The following is a 793-nucleotide window of genomic DNA, read 5'->3' on the forward strand; positions in this document are numbered from 1 at the left end:
GTTTGCTGCTGGGCCGCCACTCTCAGGGCCCCTCACTGCCCAGTGGGGCTGGGGGCCTTCCTCCGTGGGACCAAGGGCCACACCCCTTCAGGTCTCCTTTGTATGGCCTCCTCTTCTCCGAGCTGTGAATATTTTTAACCCTGTAAATATGGCGGCTCTCAACACAGAAGATATTTTATCAGTGTCAGCCCAGCCCGTGTGGGCTTGTCCCCGTGGGCTGGGCCCAGACTCAGGCTCCGAAGGACCAAATAAAATGTTTTGTTTTGTAGCAATGCCTTGTCTGCATGTCTGTCCCCAGCCCCGGGCAAGGTCGTCCCAGGAATGGTGGGTGTTGGCCTCACAGAAAGTTGGGGGAGTCACCATCGTGTAGTCACTCTGGACAGGGCTCCCTGGATAGCGGGCAGCCCCAAGTGGCTGTGGGGAGGACCCTGTGGTACAGGTGTCCCCTGAACTGGGACCCTGCAGTCTGTCTAACACTCCTCATGGGGGAACAGGAGGCATGGTGCTCCTCGGTGTAAGAGGCCTGTCACAGGGCAGCGATCGAAAGTGAAAGCAATTAAAGCCACCAGCAGTGTTGGCTCCGGGGAGGCCTCGGGCAGAGGGGAGCTGCCACAACACATCTCGCAGCCGTTCAGTGTCCGCCGCCACCTCGCACCCTGCTTCTATCCCCCCAGCCCCTGGCCCTGGCCCCAGGACAGCCAGGTGTGCGGTGTGCAGAGAGCCCGGGCTCTGTGGGACAGGCCTCCCGGGCCACCTGAATGGTGGGCGGCAGAATGGGACCCCCAGGGTGTGA

The 793-nt window shown here is 61.2% G+C and overlaps 1 protein-coding gene across 1 annotated transcript in view; it reads left to right on the forward strand.

Moving 5' to 3' along the window:
• The window catches only part of CAPN15 (calpain 15), a 6,987-nt gene extending 6,194 nt beyond the window's left edge, over positions 1-793 (forward strand). Inside the window, exon 9 of the mRNA XM_004706111.2 lies at positions 694-793. Within this exon, the coding sequence (XP_004706168.1) occupies positions 694-793 (100 nt within the window). The remainder of the gene's footprint in view (positions 1-693) is intronic.

This window comes from Echinops telfairi, unplaced genomic scaffold (genome assembly GCF_000313985.2).
Source record: "Echinops telfairi isolate 266 unplaced genomic scaffold, ASM31398v2 ScPeMD7_5;HRSCAF=22, whole genome shotgun sequence".
NCBI classification, from domain to species: Eukaryota; Metazoa; Chordata; class Mammalia; order Afrosoricida; family Tenrecidae; genus Echinops; species Echinops telfairi.